Source organism: Tiliqua scincoides, chromosome 8, assembly GCF_035046505.1.
Source record: "Tiliqua scincoides isolate rTilSci1 chromosome 8, rTilSci1.hap2, whole genome shotgun sequence".
NCBI lineage: Eukaryota > Metazoa > Chordata > Lepidosauria > Squamata > Scincidae > Tiliqua > Tiliqua scincoides.
In genome coordinates this window covers 42,600,650-42,619,464 of record NC_089828.1, presented here as the reverse complement: position 1 = coordinate 42,619,464, position 18,815 = coordinate 42,600,650, and the positions used below count along the sequence as shown (strand labels likewise).

The 18,815-nt window shown below is 46.4% G+C and overlaps 1 protein-coding gene across 1 annotated transcript in view; it reads right to left on the bottom strand.

Annotated features, from left to right (window-relative positions):
• Positions 1-4,596: 4,596 nt before the first annotated feature.
• Positions 4,597-18,815, bottom strand: part of LOC136658419 (excitatory amino acid transporter 5-like) — a 32,404-nt gene continuing 18,185 nt past the window's right edge. Inside the window, exons 3-11 of the mRNA XM_066634991.1 lie at positions 18,514-18,726; positions 17,218-17,260; positions 14,921-15,143; positions 13,209-13,308; positions 10,294-10,527; positions 9,404-9,598; positions 6,017-6,151; positions 5,091-5,190; positions 4,597-4,771 (exon numbers count right to left, since the gene is read on the bottom strand). Coding sequence (XP_066491088.1) covers positions 4,643-4,771; positions 5,091-5,190; positions 6,017-6,151; positions 9,404-9,598; positions 10,294-10,527; positions 13,209-13,308; positions 14,921-15,143; positions 17,218-17,260; positions 18,514-18,726 — 1,372 coding nt within the window. The 3' untranslated portion in view covers positions 4,597-4,642. The remainder of the gene's footprint in view (positions 4,772-5,090; positions 5,191-6,016; positions 6,152-9,403; positions 9,599-10,293; positions 10,528-13,208; positions 13,309-14,920; positions 15,144-17,217; positions 17,261-18,513; positions 18,727-18,815) is intronic.

The window sequence follows — 18,815 nt, the reverse complement described above, 5'->3', positions numbered from 1 at the left end:
GAAAAGAACCTCTGAGGGGTGTTTTGGGGCTCCCTACCCAGCAGGGCAGGGCTGGGGGGGGAGTAATCCCCTCTAGAGCCTCATGGGTAGAGGTGTGTGAAAATGATGTTTCCCTTACTCAGAAATAAGCCTATTGTGTTCAGTGAGAGTTAGGGTGTTAACCTATCTTAGGGGCAACAAACACCTCTACTCAGGAAGTGTAATCCTCACCTCCTCCCCCAGTTCAAGGGACATGCAGTGGGTGGAGAGGCAGAGCATTCCCACTGGAGTCCTTTGAAAAGCAGCACCACTGCTGTGTGAGGCGCACAAGCATTCACAACCCACACACTATGTGCTCTCCACACTCTCCAAGCTCTGCACTTGGGTTGTGAGTGCTAGTGTGCCTCACACAGCAGCGGCACTGCTTTTTGAAGGACTCTGGTAGGAGGCTCTACCTCACCTGCCTCCCCAGGTGCTGCTTTTTGAAGGACTCTGGGGGGAGGCTCTGCCTCCCCAGGTGCTGCTTTTCGAAGGACTCTGGTGAGGAGGCTCTGCCTCACCTGCCTCCCCACCCACCACACGTCCCTGTCCAGTTCTTGGGCCCCATCTCTCTGATTTTCCTATGACACTAACATCCTGTTTTTCCTCCCTGCTCCATTTTATGTATTAATGCACCTCCTTTTCCTAGTAATACACCTCTTTCGCTTTGGGTATGCCTACTAACCACTAACATGCACTAGCACTAAGAAAGCATTTTTGTTCACAAGTAATAAAAAAATCAATCCCTAGTTTGGGCATCAGTTCTCTTCCACCAAACAGGGATTGCTTTATCTATTGCTGAGTGAATGCAGCCAGGGAAAAAGCGATGTTAAGTAGCGACTATCTGGTCTCCCTCACCTCCTAGGGCAGTGGTGTCAGACTCATTTCATATGGGCCAAACAGCATTCATTAGCATCTGCTGAGATCCAGAAGTGACATCATTAAGTAGATGATAGCCAGAAATAAGCACCTTTTTCTCACAAAGAAACTCATTAGCTGCTAATGACAGAAGAGGAAATGTGCAAATCTTGTTCATAATTTCAAAGTTTGGGAGCGCCCAATTATAACAGGGACTAGAAAAATTGCTTCTGGGGGCCACATCTGGCCCATGGGCCTTATGTTCAACACCTCTATCTAGGGCAGTGGTTCCCAAACTGTAAGCCATGGCTCCCTGCTGCCCTATGCAATGTATAGGGTTGTAGCCCTAATGGGGATCAGCTGCCAATGTCCTAGTAGGTCAAGCAAGCCACCTGTTGAAATAGTTTGGGAACCATTGCCCTAGGGTACCAAGGGTGAGGCAGGGGGGGTCTGCCCCAGATGCCGAAGTGCATTTGGGATTGAATATGCACAGGATCAGACCAAATTTTAACGTATGGTGGGAAAGCAATGAAGGGAGAAAGGGCAAGAAAATCACCCCTTGCTCGCTCACACACACACACACACACACACCACCTTGCACACTGGGGAGTTGCCCTGTTGTTGAGAACAGGTGGACTAGCAGCAACCAGGAAGAAGAGAAGACTGGCCCTCTGATGGAGGTGGTGGCTGGAATGGAGCTAAGATAGTTCTTAGCTAATTAATTTGCAACTTTGTACATATGAAACATTCAAGAAATCTGACCAGAGAAATGTATAAAATATATTTATTTAGAAGAAAACTGATGTATAAATGCAATCATTGCATTTTAAAAACATTTTTAAATCATTGAATCATGGTACAATTCCCATTACTCTCTCCCTTTGCATGGCCTGCATGCAGTTCTTGAGTCCAGAGCAACCAAGTCAGAGCTGTTCAGTCCTTATTAAAGACATTCCTGTTGCCCTTCTGCCCCTTTTATCAGATTTCTGTGTCTGCACCCGTTCTGAGAGTGATCACTTGCCAGTTGCACTTACTCTTAATATTCCCTTTGATTCCCCTGTCTCTTCTCTTTCTCTCCCCAATCCAAGCCGTCCCTATAGATGGTCACCAGTTGTGGAGCAAGCCCTGTCCCAGTGGACTCAGGCACCTGAAACTAACTCCCAATTGCGTTTATTATTTGCCTCTCGGGCCTCTACTGATGTGATTGAAGCTTTCCAAGTTATAATCTCTTCCTTGGTAGATCACTTGAGGATGGCTAGCCCAAGTAATCCTCCACGTTTTACAAAAAACACATGGTTTGACGAGGAGTGTTGGAAATTAAAAAAGCAGGTGCGTACCCTTTTTCTTTTTTTTCGGAATAATCCATCTTTTTACAATTTACAATATTATTTTCAACTACGGACTGCCTGCCGAAAGTATTTCCAGGAAAAACAACATCTTTTTGCCCTTGGGAAGTGGTCCATTCTCCATCAAGCCATTATTTCCAAAAACCATAAAACTTTTTGGGATGCAGTTACTAGGGCAAATCATCCAACTCCTGTCATCTACTCTGATATTCCTGAAACCACGTGGATAGATTATTTTTCCAAAATTTTCTATTCTTCTTCCCTCCCTATTTCTAATATTGATCTCCAAAAAGTCCCCGAATGGCCATCGGTTTCCCCACTGGAAATTTATAAACTCATAACTTCCTTAAAATCAGCCAAAGCCCCCGGCCCAGATTTTATCATCAATGAAATTCTTCTTACTAATCCTGGTTGGTGGGCTGCTCCCTTGGCTTCTCTTTTTACCACGATTAATTCTACAGGTCTATTCCCAGATATCTGGCGCTGTTCATTTCTTCTTCCAATTTTTAAGAAAGGTGACCCCGCTTCTCCGTCAAATTATCGTCCTATAAGTCTTATATCTTGTATAGAGACATTCCTGTTGTTGAAATGCTCACTGCTTCATTCTGTCCTTATCAAGGGGACCACATGCTTGGCTCATGGTGGATTTACAAAACAGTAAACTTTTTTGCAATGGGCTGGCTCTCAATTTCTCACTGTAATCTGAAGCAGCCACTTGAAAGATGAATTTTGCTCAGAGCAAGTTCTGATGTTTGTAAATTGTTTCACGTGGAACAATTCCGGAGGTAGTAATACTTGGACTCTGCATCGGCAAACCACATACAAGCACAACTGAAGTCCTCATACATTTCAACTACCATGTCTGTGGATGTGCTAGATAAAGTATTCATTGCCAGTGAAGTCAATGTGGCTTCATTGCCAGGGCTGTTCAGAAAACTGGGCATGGAGTAATTTGCAAACATTTGACCTGGTCCCTCACCTCTGACTGAGATGCGCTACCCCAAGCTCCAAAGCCCATCCCAGAAAACAAGTGAACTCAGAAAGTCCAATCTGACTATATATTTATCAGATCTGCTGACCTTCCTCAGTCTTGGAAATTCGTGGCTGAGAGAGGTCACACAAGACTGTGGTCACCTGCCCTTTATATGCATGTTCTTGGAATTGAGCACCTAACAGAGGAGCAGACTTGGCCACTGCTCAGAGTTGGGTTGTGGGAAGATTGCAGGAGTGGACCGACAAACATTCCTGTCATTGTGATATCTCACAGACTGTTTCAATTACAAAAAATTACTGAGAGCCCGGATGGTGTAGTGGTTTGGGAGCTGGACATCGATCTGGAAGATCCAGGTTCAAATTCCTGCTCAGCCATGAAACTTCCTGGGTGACTCTGGGCCAGTCACTGTCTCTTAGCCCCACCTACCTCACAGGGTTGTTGTGAAGACAAAAGGAGGGGAGGAACTATGTACGCTACCCTGAGTTCCTTGGAGGAAGGGCTGAGTCATCTGCTCAGATTCTTGGTCGCTACCTCCATTCCTCTATTCCTTCTGGACGGCTTATTTTTTGTCCCTCTGAAACCCTCTCAACCTGTCATATCCCAACTTCCCCCTTGTTTTGACTTTCGATATTGACATACTTCTATATCTCTTAACCTGTCTCTGGAATCTTTATCCCATGCTCATTAGTGTGCGTTTGCATGCGCTGGTGCAATAAAGGATATGATATCCTTGGAGTGCCCTCTGTTGGCTACCTGAGTACAGTAAATACAGTGCAGTCAGATCAGGCATCTCACAAAAATCCTGGCCAGAGAGCTCAATTATGTAGGCTGCTTACTGAAGACAAACTTACATTTCCAGAATTGCAAGTAGAACTGTCTGCTTTTGGGGTGAAATCTCAAAGAACACAGCAGCCTTGCTATAAAATGTGTTGTTTTTTTTCTTTTTGAAAAAAGTTCCATGAAAAACAATGGAGGGGAAGTGTTGACCAGGCCCTTCAACAAAGCCTTGGGATTTTGCCCCACATTACGTAATTTGGGACAGTTTTCTTAAAGGTAAACATAACCTCCAGGCATTCCTAACTAGCACCTGTTGAGTATTTTTATCTTTACAATCCATTTCCTGGGGTGTTGAGAAACTAGTAGCATGTAACTTCCAAATATCCCTTCATTTGACAGCCAAGGTATTGACTTTTGATCACAGCTGAGTCACAAGTGGCTGCCAGGCAGACTTCCTCCTATTCCTGCAAAAGAAAGACTTGCTTCTGTGGCACTTGGCACCATTTCTGGCTTCTCTACAGTGCAAACCTCTCCATGATGTTTGTGCGTGTTGAGGCTTTTATGTTGGGGCACTCAGAGAACTGAGCGGTGAACCATCTCAGTACCAACTCCCGCTGTTTCTTTCCTGGGAGCCATACAGCTGCAGGTGTTATACCTGGCAGATGTTGTAATTTGTTCGTTCAGATAAAATGTCATCAATGACCTCCATCACGTGATCCTTGCCAGGGGAGTAGGACACTTCTGCCAAAGTTTTCTTCTCTTTGTAGCTCTCAGGAGCCTAGGGATGAGAAAGAAACACAGGAATTGAGATAAATAGATTATAGATCCATGGTTCCCAAACTCAGGGTGACAACACCCCCGCAGCCTCTTCTACCTTGCTCAGCCAGGGTGCCACCATATTGGATCTTGCAAAATCCAAGACAGCAGCACCCGAATCTCATGAGATCCAAGATGGTGGCGCCCAGGAGAACAGGCAGGCAGCATTCCTGTGAATGCACACTTTGGGAACCTAGATCCTGGGCCACCCTCAACCCACCTCAACCAGCTTATTGCTTTGTTAAATTTAACCCCACCCCCCAGGTGACATATGCACATACCTTGGATGGTTTCAGAGCAAAATCTTCCTGGCAGACATGGGCTATGATCCCTGCTGCCAGTGCATCACCCAGGACATTGGTCATTGTGCGTAACCGATCCCTAGATTATGGTGAACAAAGATAACTGATTAGAAGCCACTTCAAATGAGGGGAACTGAAAAGATTTCTATACTGCCTTTCCTGTGCTCAAGGCAGTGCACAACATAAGGATAAATGCACAACAGATAAAAACATAAGAATTTCAGGTGGTTAAGTAATACTGGGGAAAAGATACACACATGCCATCTCCACCTTGCTCCATAATGTTTAAAATGAAACTTTTCCACCTCTCCATCCAAACAGCCAAAGTTGATGTCAGAGAATACATCTGAGGAGGGGCTGTGAGATTAGCTCCTGTGGTTTTGGAGGCAGGGGCCCTTTCTGGGACTGCCTCATTTCCCTTTGAGCATTTACCTAAGCAGTTCTCAAATTTTTTTTATATCCAGAGCCCTTTACACTCACAGAGTCTCAGGGACCCCTACTAGTACATGCACAAAATCTCAAGGAGCCCCAGAATGTAGGCACATGCAGAGTGGCACAGCACTGAGCAGTTGGCAGCTACTTATAGTGTAATGAAGCCACTAAAAGGGTCTCAGAGCCCCCCAGGGCTTTTAGAAGCACACTTTGAGAATCGCTGATTTAGCTCATTGCTTTTCAGACACTGTACTATCTAACAAAGCTGGTCTATAGCTTATCTAACCCAGACCTCCCCTAAACATTTCACACTCAAAAGCACAGCTTGTAGCAACCTCAATGATCCTTTAATGCAGGAGAGCCTCCTGAGAAGAACTTCCTGACTTGCAGGTTTCAATCTATCTCAAAATCCCAAAACCCACAAGAATGGCCAGCAGCACACAGCTATGAGAGAAGGAGGAGAAACAACTCACAAGGCCCAGTCCACGGCAATGATGAGTGTGATATCTTCTGTGGGAAGGCCAACAGAGGTCAAGACAATAACCATCGTGACAAGGCCTGACTGGGGAATTCCAGCTGCTCCGATGCTTGCTGCTGTGGCTGTAATGCTACAAGAAGGGGAAAGGACTTAGAGTAATTATCACATGGTAGGTACTCTACCAATCATCACAATTAACAGACACATGTCAGAGCCTTCCAAGTCCAAAGTGTCCAAATACAGAGGGCCCGCCTTATTGCTAATTGGGTAAGAGGCACTTTTTCAAGTGGGTGCTCCTCTTTTATTTAGCAAGGGGAGAGTAACTGGCCCTCCTCACCCCAGCAGTGTCTGTCTGCTGGTGTTTTTGTTGTTGTTGTTGTTGTTGTTGTTATTATTAACAGTATTTATATACCGCTTTTCAACAAAAAGTTCACAAAGCGGTTTACAGAGAAAAATCAAATAACTAATGGCTCCCTGTCCCAATAGGGCTCACAATCTAAAAAGATACAAAAGAACACCAGCAGGTAGCCACTAGAAAAGACACTGCTGGGGTGAGGAGGACCGGTTACTCTTCCCCTGCTAAAAAAAGAGGAGAACCTACTTGAAAAAGTGCCTCTTACTCACTTAGCAGAGGTGTTTTGCATCTTTTAGATTGTGAGCCCTTTTGGGACAGGGAGCCATTAGTTATTTGATTTTCTCTGTAAACCACTTTGCGAACTTTTGTTGAAAAGCAGTATATAAATACTGTTAATAATAATAATAAATTATCTGCGAACTCAGCATCCACAGATTTCAGCATCTGTGGTGTTACGTGAAAATCCCCCTTTGCCTTTTAGTTGTGATTTTTTCTCTATCTGGTTATGTTACTATGGACTAAAATATCATGCAGGCTAAACTTCTCACAAAGGCCACATTTCCAAAACTCTGGTCAAGTCGCAGGCTCATGGTTACACAACCACCACCTCCCTATGGTCACACATTATGGGAGGAAGTCTGGCATCTTAAATCATTAAGTGTCTCCTACATTACTGTATTCATTGTATTGTTTTAACCCAATCACTGTTTATGCAAACTTGAACTGCCTTCTTGTGTTGCTGAGTGTGTAAGCTCCCCCATCTAGGACACAACCACCACCTCCCTATGGTCACACATTATGGGAGGAAGTCTGGCATCGTAAATCATTGTTTAAGTGTCTCTGACAAAGTTCCAAACAACACAGTCCTGGAATGTGCTGGAATCCCTAGCATGTACGCACTGCTGAAACAGAGACGCCTGCGTTGGCTCGGTCATGTCGTGAGAATGGATGATGGCCAGATCCCAAAGGATCTCCTCTATGGAGAACTCATGCAAGGAAAGCGCCCTACAGGTAGACCACAGCTGCGATACAAGGACATCTGCAAGAGGGATCTGAAGGCCTTAGGAGTGGACCTCAACAAGTGGGAAACCCTGGCCTCTGAGCGGCCCGCTTGGAGGCAGGCTGTGCAGCATGGCCTTTCCCAGTTTGAAGAGACACTTGGCCAACAGTCTGAGGCTAAGAGGCAAAGAAGGAAGGCCCACAGACAGGGAGATAGACCAGGGACAGACTGCACTTGCTCCCAGTGTGGAAGGGATTGTCACTCCCGAATTGGCCTTTTCAGCCACACTAGATGCTGTTCCAGAACCACCTTTCAGACGATACCATAGTCTTTCATAGTCTTTCATAGAGACTGAAGGTTGCCAACACACACATTACTGTATTCATTATATTGTTTTAACCCAATCACTGCTTAAGTACTGTATGCAAACCTGAACTGCCTTCTTGTGTTGCTGATTCACTGTATTGTTTAAGTTCCCCCAGCTAGGAAACCAGCCATAGACCCCATTGAATTTTGCTGATAACTGACCTCCTGACCCTTTCAATGTTTTACATACTCCAAGTACCCTGCTGTGTGGTAGTAAGCAAGCTACCATCCAGCTCAGCTCCGTCAGAACCCCTTTTTAAGAGAGGGCTTCCTCTCACATGTTCTCTATGGCTCTCTCTCCAAGGACCAACACATCTGTGTTGTGTCAGAGGGTCCTCTTCACAGAACTCTCCCCCACCCCTCCAACTGCTCTACAGGACAGGTAACTATCTTGTGCCTGGAACTCTTTCCCTTCTCCCCCCCCTTTTCCTCCCCTTCCCTCCCCATCTTTATTTAGCAGCTGGAGTTGGCAGATCAGGGACCCCTAAAATCCTTCCCTACAACCTTTCCTTTTTTCTAATTTTCTCGGATGCACCAAATACTCTTTACATGCAACCACCATGAAAGCTAGGTACACAAATTCTAAGTACTAGGACCAAGAAACATACACTTATCATTTCTCCATGTGCATTATGTTTACCTTTGTACTTTTGTAATAAAAACCATAATCTTAATAAAAGATTAAGTTATCTTTAAGTTAAAAGTTAAAGTTTAAGTTAAAGTTTAAGTTAAAAGATTAGGAGAAAGTTATCTTTCTCTCAGTCTCCTCTTTAAGCAAAAGGGAATTTCTCTGCATTATGCCGTCTTGTTATCCAGTCTGCAATCCTAAGTTTCCAATAATGGCAGTGTAATAATTCCCCTAAACAAAACAGCCCTTTTGGTAACAGTGGATGCCAAGCCCTCACCTCAGAGGGTCTCCCAGATGTGACCAGCCACTGCTTCCAGATTGTGTCAGCAACTTCTGGTGGTGTCCGAGAGGTGTTCTGAAGCGCAGGGAGGCCATGTGTGAAGTCACTTCCAGTCACACCCAGGAGGCTTTCTGAGGTGGCTGAGGCTGGTGCGACCTTTGGAGGGCCCAGTGTGGCCTCCATGTAGGTTTTTGCAGCACTGGTGCCCTGGCTCCCTGTGGATTTTGGTACGTGTGTGTTGTGGAAACAATCCACCATGGATATTGAAGGCCCACTGTACAGCCATTTCCCAAGGCCAAAAGGGACTCTCTTGCTCCTCCAGGTAACTTCTCCCCAGTACTTTCCCCAACACATTATCTCAGGCGTCCTTCCAACAGGCCAGTATCACTGTCCCCATACGGCAGAAGCAGAGAATGTAGCTGAGGCAGAGAAACAGAAGTTTGCCTAAGCTATGCAGTAGGTTCACACTGTTTTTGCTCACATTCTCAACTCTTATGCTGTACTTATTCATTTCCCCAGGCACTTTTCTCCCAATCCAGAATCCAATAGTGGAACAGAGCTGGGTGAAAAGGAGTTTGGGAAATAGATTGCAGGAAGAGAGGGAGGTTCATTGTCCTTCCTTCTAGCCTCTCTTGATGTTAAAAAAAGAACTTCCCAACATTGCAGACACCACTTTAAATGCAAGAAGCCTTTCTTTTTTTAACTTTTCCTTTTGCTTGTAAAGTTCAAGAAGAAAAGGGAGAGTAGCTTTACCTTATGGTAATAATCTGTCCCAAGTCCAGGTCATATTCGTTGACTTGTGCGATGAATATGGCTGCCACTGCCTCATACAGGGCAGTTCCATCCATGTTGATGGTTGCGCCAACTGGAAGGACAAATCGGGCCACCCGTCTGTCAATCCCATTGTTTTCTAGAAGGCATTTCAGGGTGATGGGCAGTGTGGCTGAGCTGTAAAGAGCAAAGCCATGCTTATTAAAAATAAGTCTGCGCAGATGTTTTCACAACAGAAAGTTATAAGAAATGCAGTCAGGTATGGTATAGATACTAGACCAGCTCAAGCCATTTTAATGTCTGATATAAGAAATTTCTTTTTACTTTTCTTGAATGGACATTAGCTGTCCTTCAGCAAAATTCCCAGAGCAGAATATAATTAAACAAGTAAAACAAAATACAACAGCAGCAATAAAAGCACAGAGAGATTGCTGCATCGGATGATGTGTATTAATTTCACATCATCGGATGATGTGTAACTAATTTCACATGAGGTACACTTCACCAGGAAGTTCATCTTACACAAGCCTCCATGAAACAGATAAAAATGAAAAAAGGTGGCAAGAACCTAGGAAGAGTCTCGATGGATCTGGCTGCAGATCTACCCAGATGATTTCAGTAAGTCTAAAAGCATGGCATGAATGCAATAGCTCTCCCCTGCTGTTTGACCCTCCAAATAGCTAGCATTCTGAGATACACTGCCCCTGAACATGGAGGTTCTATTTAATCATCATAGCTAATAGCTGTGGGTCGACCTCTCCTCCATGAACACACTTTTCATTCAGTTAAAGATAGCTTGTGCATCAGAACTTCCTAGTGGGTTTGAAGAGCCCATAGTCAAGTCCTATATTGGAGCATCCTGCCTTTCCTACCTCGATGATGTTGCCAGAGCAATCAGCAGGGCTTGGAGAATCCCCCTCATGAAGGAGAATGGGTTTTTCTTGGTAATGAGCACAAACAGCAAAGGCAAGAAGAAAAGGCTATGAATGGCCAACCCAGTCACAACTGTCATGGCGTACAGGCCCAGTTTCTTTCCAATAACAGAGGGGTCTTCCATCTCCAAGATTTTTCCAGCAATCAGGAAGACAATACCAAAGGGGAAGTACCTGAAAAACACAAAAGTTCAGGCCTCCCAAAGGCTTGTAGTGGGTCCAGAAGAGATAGCACCTGCAATGATCCCACCTCCCCAACTACACAAGACTTTCATTGCAAGGAAGAAAAAGGGACAGTAGAGGAAAATATATAGGCCAGCTTCCAGTACTGAAATGATTGATGGGTAGGGGTCAGACAGAAAGCTGCAAGGGATGAAGGTAAGGAAAGCAGTGGCGTTCCTAGGGAAGGTTCACAGGTACTCCACGTGGAGCTGAGAGGATGCCACCGCCACCCCAGCTGTGCTGTCCCGAGAACCACCCATGCCTCCTGCCTCCTCTGAAGGCATTCTGAGGGCCAGAGAGGAAGTACGCAGCCTCTCTGACCCCCTAGAACACCTCTGGGGGGAGGCAGTGGGTGCAGGGATTGGAACTTCCAGGTGGGGAGCAGCACTCCTGGGGGTGTGCCCCTGACCACACAGCAGCCAGGACCGCCACTGAGAGGAAGTGTACGAAAGAGAGTAGGCAGGCATGGAAGAGAGACTATGAGTGCACAATACAGATGTGCTCTTGGGCCAGCGCAAGTCTCTTGCGCCGGCCCAGAGGTTTCACAAAAGTGCCATAAGGCATTTTTGTGCTACTTCAGGAATTGGGATGAGCGTCAAACTCTGGAGGCCAAATCCAGTGCTCTTGCACTGGTAGACTGGTGAGTTCATGCCAGCTGAGTCAGGCCAGTATGGGGGAGGGTGGAATGGGGTGTTCTGGGTGGGGGGAGGGTGAGCAGCAGGTGGGCTGGTGCGAGGACCGGGTCCAAGAAGGGGTGCAGCCAAGTTCTGGCACCTATGGCAAATCCTAACCCCCCTCTCAGGCAGCTCAGTCTTACACTTGGCCACTCAGATCTGCACCACCTCTTTAGGTGCTGCACATCCAAGTAGTCCCATAGGAGCAGGTGCCGTACAATAAGGGGGATGCATTCCCCTTATTCTGAGTTCGACTGCAAACTGACCCAGCCCTGCTCTGATGAGCACAGGCCAGCCGGCCGGCCTGCTCCAGGGCATGTTAGAATTGGGCAGTGAGATTGAGTACTGTGTTTAAGATGTCAAATCAGATGCTTCCACAAAGCCAACAAGGAGGGCACCAGTCGCCTCTGCTATTGGTCACTCAGGAGGTGACAGAACACCTTGCCTTGGAATGTGAAGGTTCCGCATAGCATCATATTTCTCCAATACTCTGTTAAAGCCATTAAAGCTACAGGCCATTGCTATATCTTGTGGCAGTGAATTCAATGAATGATTCTGTTTTGTGTAAAGAGGTACTTTCTTTTGCCTGTACTGAATCTTCTCCAGTTCCACTAGCTAACACTCCCTCCCCAGTGAGTTCTAGTGTTAGGAGAGAAAACCTTATTGTTACCAGGTAGCTAGTATGAAGGAGTTTGGGAACAACAGAAGAGTAAAGTCATTTGGAAGGAGGGCCAGGAGTCCAAAAACTTTACAGATTCTAAGAACTGGGAGTGTAAAGAAGATAATGGACCAGTTCTGCAGACTGGCAACCAAAGCCTATCCCCTGCCAGCATATAACATGCAGCACCACTGCATGCTAATGAAGTGTCACCAGACAGCGAAGTACAAATCTTTTTTACTTCCTTCCTTATAGGCTGTCTGGCCTCCAGTGGGTCTACTTGGACCTACACCAGCTGTTTTGCTGTTGTAAGTCAGAGGAGACTTCTGGGAGCAGGACTGGGCCAGGAAGAGGGGATACAATCTTGGCGTGTGCCACTGCTGCTGAGATCCTCCCCACCACCACCACCAAACTGCCCCTGGACCGGCCTGCTCTCCATCCCAAACCACCCAGTCCTCTCCCAAACTGCCCTTGTCATTGCTTGCAGTGAAGGATGGCAGAGGTTCAATGGGCCTCTTTTATTTGTGTTGGTGACCGCAGCCTACCAAACAGCTCGGCGGCTGCATCACCACTAGCCTGAAACTTACAGTGGGTGATTGTGAGACCTGCCACCAGGGCCTCTGAGAGGAATTTTATCAGAGGGTACAAGGTTTCTTTTGGGTCACTTTCCAAACGGGGAGGGGGCAAAACAGGGTAGGGGGAAGGGTGGCAACAAGGGCAGGCAGAACAGGGGCAGGGAGGGGAAGAAATTGAACAAGGGGAGGGTGGCAACAGCTGGAAAGGTCTCTGCAGCCCAGTTCTACTGGGCATCCTGATGTGGAGTCCAGGTTTACCCTCCTGGTTGGTCCAGCCTCAATCTTTTACTCTCCACACAGCCAGCTGAGATCCCAAGAAATTTCTGGGCCTCCTCCTTTGGCTTCTGGGCTCCCTTTTTTACCACAGCAACCCCCTCTCATGGGCCCTGCCTGCCACCATAAACCCAGCATAGGATTGGCTGCTAGTCCACTGATGTCTGGCTGCACAGAATTACATCAAAAGAAAGCCCTATCTGTCTGGCCAGTGAATGGAGCTGAGGTCTTAACCATGGAGTGCCCTTGAGCTCTACAGCTGACACCTCTAGAGATACCAAACACGAGAGCTATAAAGACTTCAATTCTATCAGGATTTCCCTCATTCACCATTGAGTTTCCAAATGTTCTACTTCCATGCTACAGAAGCCCCATTTGCATTCTGGGTAACAAAAGTCTCGTTCTCACAGTGCATAAAGGTTGGTTGATCAAGATACTGATTGATTGAATTACCAGACAGCAATGGAGACTATCTTCATCACGGCTTCATTCAGGCACTGGCACACATTGACGAGAGGGGCCCCACGCTCGCCCATTTTCCCCAAAAGGAGGCCTGTCAACAGAAGCAACCACTGGTTATTGGTGTTGCAATACATGGCAGAAGAAGTGCCATGTTGCTTGAAAGTAGCAGCACACTAGAGCATTGTGGCACTGCAACTGACCAGAAGCCAACTCCTGCCTCTCTCAAGGGGACCAATTCCATTAAAGCACTGGTTCCCAACTTGTGATTCATGAGACCTTGAGAAGGGGTCTGGGGGGGGGAAAGACTCGGAGGAGGTCTTGGAGGAGTCTGGGGGGGGACCGCCTTTGATCACTTCCAGTGTCTCGCTAAGTGCACCCTCCCCCATGGACCAGAGAGGATGGAGAATGTACCGCCTACATTCAGCACTGAAGTGTCAGCTGTAGCGGTCTGTTCTCCGCCCTCTCTGGTAGTCTGTGGGGGAGAAAACAGGAGTTTGCCTTACCTGGGTAAGTCTTGTTCCTGGTGGAGGCAGGGGGCATTCCTCACCAATGGGATTGTTCCTCGCTGCTGCTGGCGGCAGGGCCAACAAAAAGGTGGGTGGAGCTCCACAAGCACAGGGATCCAGTCCCCAGACACTACTTGCCCAGCTGTGACAGGATCCTCATACACACTACTGTGACTGGTTATAAACTCGCATCACAATTGTACTGTTTGGAAAAGTGCTTTGCACATAAATAGGTTTAATATCCCAGAAACAGAAGGGTTTGAACAAGGGAAATAGGTCATAGGAAACCCTAAATACCACCTTGCATCTATGTTTATGCAGTAGAGGGAGTGATCCCCTGAATTGTGGTGGGCAGAATGCCCCCTGCCTCCACCAGAAACAAGACTCACCCAGGTAAGGCAAACTCCCTGGGGCATTTGGTGGGGCAGCTGTGAGACACAGGAAGCTGGACTAGATGGGCCTATGGCCTGATCCAGTGGGGCTGTTCTTACATTCTTACGCTGTCGCAAGTCTAAGAAGCCCCATGCAGGGCTTTCAGACCTGGAACAGGGATTAGGCAGCCTCCTTCTCCATCCCTGTCCCTTCCCGGGCCTGAACCACCCCCCTCCCCAAGCCCTGTAACTTCCCATCTGCCCTCCTCTTGCTCCTACACAGCACAGAGCAGCTTTTACCTGCTCTGGTGGCCATAGGTCTGGATTCAGCACTGGGGGGGGGGAATCAGAGCAGTCCTTCCCACAGTGCTGCTTACTCACAGGGTGCAGTGAATATGCTTTTACAACATGTCTGCAACACCTAGAGCCAACATAACAGCTGCTGTGCTAGAACAGGATTGGGCTGTAAATCTTGTTTTGAAACATATCGATGAATACATTTTTGATGAGTGTAGTTATGTAGTCCATTGGAAGATAACTCTGTACTATTTTGTTTTTAAAGTGTGTTAATATAAAAAATTCAAAATAAATGTAAAAACTTAGTCAAAGTCTCTGGTTCAGAGCTTTTTGTGACTGAAAAAAATTCCTATTCTCTGACCCTTCCTCCAAGGAATGCAGGCTGGTGTTCAAGGTTCTGCCCTCCCCAATCCTGTGAGGTAGATTAGGCTGAGAGAGAGGAACTGACCCAAGGTCACCCAGTCACCAAATCAGGATTAAATCAACTATTCCTGCAGGACAATACCTCCATGTGGGGTTCATCACATACCAATTGTGGCTGAGAAGATCACTATTCCCAAGACATTCATCTCATTGTTGCTGCCAGGGAGTGTCCGGTAGGTCATTTCCGGAGAAGGCGTGATCTCAAGGAGCACAGGCTTCTGGATCTCTGGGTTTTCGGCATCTGGTGCAAAATAAATGAAGCTCAGAGTCTTTCCTGGCATCTTTGGCATCCCAGGAGACTTCACCACAGGGACGAGAACTGTTCGGTACTAGAACCAAATGAGAGAATATCATTTAGGAAGGGGGAATGAACCCTGGAAAAAGATAAAAAATCTTTCTGCCATAGCTTAAGCTCGACTGCTCTTTTCTTTTTCCAGCCAGAGCATTCATAAGAACATAAGAACAGCCCCACTGGATCAGGCCATAGGCCCATCTAGTCCAGCTTCCTGTATCTCACAGCGGCCCACCAAATGCCCCAGGGAGCACACCAGATAACAAGAGACCTCATCCTGGTGCCCTCCCTTGCATCTGGCATTCTGACATAACCCATTTCTAAAATCAGGAGGTTGCGCATACACATCATGGCTTGTACCCCGTAATGGATTTTTCCTCCAGAAACTCGTCCAATCCCCTTTTAAAGGCGTCTAGGCTAGATGCCAGCACCACATCCTGTGGCAAGGAGTTCCACAGACCGACCACACGCTGAGTAAAGAAATATTTTCTTTTGTCTGCCCTAACCCACCCAACACTCAATTTTAGTGGATGTCCCCTGGTTCTGGTATTATGTGAGAGTGTAAAGAGCATCTCCCTATCCACTCTGTCCATCCCCTGCATAATTCAGTACCATAGAAAAACAGCTTCAATTTTTTTAAAGCAAGAAAGTGAATGCCACTAGGGCATACTCAGTGACTCAGAACCCACAAGGAAATGAACATGCAGAGAAAGGCCTTATTCCTATCATTAGGAACCTTTACTTCCTTTCTCTTCCAATTTAAGTACAGCTCATGTAGTTAAATTGGAAGAGAAACAATTAATAGCCCAGTCCTATTCTTTTCTCCTCCTCCCCACCCCACCAAGGCTGAAATGTGCTGAAATGGCTATCACTTCATCCTGCAAAGGGGGGGGGGGTCAGTTGCAGGTGTCTCCTCTGGGTAAGGGAACAATTGTTCATTTACCCAGGAGGTAAACCTCTGCCATGCAGGGGGTCTATTCATGTGAAACAGTGGTGCAGGTTTGTGTGAACCTGCACTGTGGGATCAGGTTCAAGAAGGGGGTTAGAATTTGGTGGCCGCCATTATTGACGAACCCACTCCTTTCCAGGACACAATCTGCCCTTTGCCCTTCCCCCTTCCCTGTCACTACCTCTTTCTACCCTCCCCCAGCTCATTCCACCTTCCTGCCACCCCCTCCCACCTCCCCTGCCACCTTCCTTCTATTGGCTGTGATGTCCAGTTGCTCTGAAGTGCATAGCACATGGGTTTGCATGCTGCCAGAGCACCTTTTATGACTGTAGCTGACTGCTTTATGGCAATCAGCACCAGGAGAACATGAATTCCACTGATGCCCAGCCCCTTTAGGGTTGTGCTGTTATGCTGATTTCTATCTTTTGCACATGACAAGTGTCACTGCAGTAATCCCAAATCATATATTATATTGGCCTTTTAGAACAAAACACATACATAGGGACAGGAAAATAATGCCTTTATAAGAATCAATCAATGTTCACAATGGGGCATGCAAGCTTCTGAGTGATACAGAGCTCTTTCTCAAGATGAATATGATAAAGAAAAGGGGGGAGACATTTCTGGGTGGCATGTAATATGACAATTTGGACCATACTTTACATTCTGAGGTGTGCACAAATACTCTAGTGTGTTCTGCTAGAAATTCATACCATAGGTGGCTTAAAATACCCAGTATGACTCACATCTGGGAATCAGAGAGCTTCAGGACATGCCTGGACCTCATTTGGCAGGGCCTGCCCATCCATGAGATTGACTGAAGCCAACCTTTGTTGCTCTGCCACCCACTCCTTGGATTTGAAAAGAAGGAAATGGAGCAGAAGAGGTAGCACAGAGTATGGTGGACTACAGTGTCCACTGTCCTCTTCTGCCCCATTTGTTTCCTCTTTTGAGCAGCAGAGGTACCACTGGGTAAGCAGGAGGAAAGGCATTTTGAACAACATCTCAGAAACAGAAAGGTCTTGGCTGGTCAGCAACAGCTGCAACCTCAATCACTAGAAAATGGGTCAGTCTAAGTGCAGACACAGGCAGTCACTGGCAACAAGCAATTGCCTTGATCCATGCAAGCCCCACTGAGAATAGTTCCAGACCAGGGACCCACCTGTTGGAATGAAGCCTCAATGAGGTTCGAAGGAAACATATTTCTGCAAGAGACAAAATGAGAACTGAGTAGCTGCATGAGACTTTGACCTCTGATGTTGTTTATGTATTTTAGGATATTTTGATCTTGGTTTTCCAGAAAAAAAGAACAAAAAAACACTTCAAGGCGAGGACTATCCAAAACCTTGGACCTCTGCCATGCACACCCATTTTTCCCCACTGTCCTATCGTTTGTTCTTTGTTTCCTATCATTTGTTCTTTTACCAGCTCCTTGCAAGGAAAAAATCTACTAAGAAATCTTTCTCAGATTTTGAGAAAACAGCAGATCTATTAAAGAGAGCTTTGTGAGATGAATCACTTAGGCCCAAATCCTAACCCACTTTCCAGCACTGGCACAGCTGTGCCAATGGGATGTGTGCTGTATCCTGCAGTTAGGGGGTACTCATGGATGCCTCCTCAACATAAGGAAATGTTTGTTTCTTTTCCTAGGAGCTGCATTGCCCTTATGTCGGTACTGGAAAGTGGGTTAGGATTGCGCCCTTATTCTTATAGCAAATTATGGTCCTCCTCTACCTGAGCTTATATCTACTCAAAATTAAGAATTCCAGAATACAACTGAAAACTCCCATGCTCCTAGTTGAATCCTAGAGGACTTGACTCTGCTCTCAAGACCTCTTGCCTTCATTGCTATGGAGGCTGACTGTGTTGCTGACTGTCTCTTGTGAGTTTTTCTTTCTGGTAGACAAACCTGCAGGTTTGATTGGTAGGCAGGTTGGTCCATCCAGGATTCAGATAGAAGCTTGGGAGATTTTTACAGATTTGAAGAAGGATGGGGGGAGGGAGGAGCTGGGAGGGGGAGTTTTGTTCTTGAGGTTTAAGAACAACAGAAAGAGAGAGAGAGAGAGAGAACTGAATTTGATTGCCTGGGCCAGTGAGTCATCACATCAGCAGCCCGGCTCCCAGTAGCCTGCCTCCTCTATCCCAATTATCTACCTGAGTGCTCACTGACTTGTCAACCTAACCCAGGCCCATCCCATTGTTTTCTACAGGAAAGCCAGTTTTTGTTTACACTGTTTTGAAATATACCCTATTTTCAAAGAACGTAAGCCCCGTGTAAATTGAGAGCTGCCTGTAGAGTTGACCAGACCAGACCATGCCTGTCTAGACAGACAAGTAGATTGATTAAAAAAGATCCTCATATTTTCATTCAATGTTTAAACTGCAGCTCCTGGGACCTGTAGGCAGAATATATATTACACAAAAAGTGAAGAACAAAAGATGAGTGGGACACAGGTACCTGATGAGGTCCAGCAAAGCATCCGCAGAGCTAAGTACAACTTTGCCAATTGTGTACTCCTCCTTCTGGGCAGCGGCTCCAGGGTGGATACTGATGACTAGAATTATTCCTGTGGTGACTGCCAAGAATGTAGTCCAGAGGTAGTAGGTAATGGTGATGATTCCCATCTTCCCACAAACTTTTGAATCCATCGTGGCCAGGCCAGACATCAAGCTAAAAGGCAGAGAGAAGGCATGTGGCAGAGGCTCTGGTTACTACATCAGCATGTATTCATTTTAAAGGCACTGACAATGTGCTAAGAG